The sequence below is a fragment of the Nicotiana sylvestris genome, chromosome 7, assembly GCF_000393655.2.
Source record: "Nicotiana sylvestris chromosome 7, ASM39365v2, whole genome shotgun sequence".
Taxonomy (NCBI): domain Eukaryota; kingdom Viridiplantae; phylum Streptophyta; class Magnoliopsida; order Solanales; family Solanaceae; genus Nicotiana; species Nicotiana sylvestris.
The window spans coordinates 121,677,761-121,679,697 of record NC_091063.1 but is presented as its reverse complement, the minus strand read 5'-3'; the positions used below and the strand labels follow the sequence as shown (position 1 = coordinate 121,679,697).

The following is a 1,937-nucleotide window of genomic DNA, read 5'->3' as shown; positions in this document are numbered from 1 at the left end:
TTTTAGCGGATAATATGAGTGGTTATTTATTTTTTTTACCCATTTTACCACCCCTAATGGAAACTTACATTTTTAAATACTGCAGCAAAAATAGCTTCTAAGTGCATAAATCTTTGTTAGGTTCTTGCACCAACCAAATGTTTATAATTGCAAAGCAAGAAATTCATATACGTGACTGGCACGAACATAAACCTTTTGTGTTTCACAAAAATTTACCCGTGATCTGCCAAAATTTTTGAATGTCGGCTCAGTATACTAAAGCACTACATCGCCTATATATGTATCCAAAACCTAATTTGATCATAAGTTTTGGTAAGCGTACTTGTTACAGCAATTGAATCTATAACTAATTCAATTCATGGTTGCAAGCATACTCATGATCCTCAAGCTCCAAATTCATGAAGATACTTGTTTTATCATCTTGATTGTATGATTCTACGTTACCATGATCAATAACTTCTCCTATGACATCTGCCACATTTAAATAAATAGTAATGATCAGGTGATAAAACATTCAACAAAAAATAACGAAAGGCAAAACAATTACCGAATAGTTCATTCTCATCAACCTCAAATTGATTTATGAGATACTCATAAGGATTAAAGTTGAAGATATTCAAACTAAACCGTGGATTATTAATTTCATTCACACTCGCCCTATGAGGAAATGTCAGTTTCAATTTATGCTTGTTGGTCTTAATTTTCAGATTGTTTGGTCCAACCACAAAGTTTTTCATAACATACAATCCCATTTCATGTACTTTTATTTTGAAAATACGCATAACATGTCTACCAATAGTTGCATGAATTCGATCTCCCTAAAAAAAATTTGAAAAAAATTTAAGTTAGTAAGACGCATAAGTTAAAAAGAATATATCACAACTCGAAAAAATAACAACATATAAAAGAGTATGCACCTTTTCATCTTGAATAATTAATTCATTTGAATTAGAATTTTCTGGTTCTTGCGGTCTGGAACGTGCCATAATCTAACAACACAAACCTTCAAATTCCAACTCATTTTGAACATTGATATTTCATTGATATTGTGAGCACGTGATTTTTGCCTTACGAAAACTACTCCAAAATAAATCGAAAAATAAAATAAATTTCTTTTACTGTGTAATTTTTGAATTTGCGCGGTGTTAAATATTTGTTTTATGTCCGTAAATATTTACTTTGTCATAATAAAATGAAAATTAAAATAAAATACATGTTGCATGCATATAGGATTTAATTATGCATTTGAAAGATAATTTAAATAAAATCACAAAAAATATGCATTCGTTCTATTTTAAATATGTTACTGTGTGATTAATGTTTTGACTATGTGTTAAATAGTTGTTATAAAGTAATTAATATTTTTGTGTAAGGTTAAAATTGTTTTATAATTTTTTTTAATGATAAATAATAAAATAAAATAAAATAAAATAAGTTGTAAATAAAAATTGGACCTGGATTAAAATCCAGGCCCAAATCAAATTACCCCCCCCACACAGCCCAATCCAAATAGCCTGTCCGGTCCAATTTACACAAGCCAAAACGACAGCGTTTGGTCGCCCTCATCAAAGGCCGTTGGATCAAAGCCAACCAACGGCTGAGATCCCACAAACCTTAACCCATAGCCTTTACCCGACCCAATGACCCGATCCAGGCTGACCCTGAACTTAGACCAAACGACAACGTTTGGTTAAGTGGATTGATCTCAACCGTGAATCTTAATTGATCCAACGGATGAGATCAATCCACCCCACCCCTATTTAAGGATCAAACCCCTACCCCGGCCCCTAACTTAACACCCCCTAACCCTAGCCACCCTAGAATCCCACCGCCTGAAACCCGGCGGCATCAACGCCGCCGGTCACCAAAATAACACCCTAGACTCCTCACCACTTTCTCTACACAGATCTAACCTTAGTTTCCTTCGAATCAGACCC

General features: G+C 33.6%; 1 protein-coding gene across 1 annotated transcript; it reads right to left on the bottom strand.

Moving 5' to 3' along the window:
- Positions 1 to 346: 346 nt before the first annotated feature.
- LOC138873708 (uncharacterized) lies at positions 347 to 986 on the bottom strand. The gene is made up of 3 exons (XM_070152185.1): positions 918 to 986; positions 548 to 818; positions 347 to 471 (listed from the first exon to the last, which is right to left on the bottom strand). Exons 1-3 carry the CDS (start codon positions 984 to 986, stop codon positions 347 to 349), a joined length of 465 nt encoding a protein of 154 aa, XP_070008286.1.
- Between the last annotated feature and the right edge of the window lie 951 nt (positions 987 to 1,937).

Coding starts and splice junctions, on each gene's coding strand:
- LOC138873708 (XM_070152185.1), bottom strand. CDS start 986: ATGGCACGTTCCAGACCGCAAGAACCAGAAAATTCTAATTCAAATGAA. Junction 819..917: donor TAATTATTCAAGATGAAAAG/GTGCATACTCTT, acceptor AATTTTTTTTAG/GGAGATCGAATTCATGCAAC. Junction 472..547: donor TGATGAGAATGAACTATTCG/GTAATTGTTTTG, acceptor TAAATGTGGCAG/ATGTCATAGGAGAAGTTATT.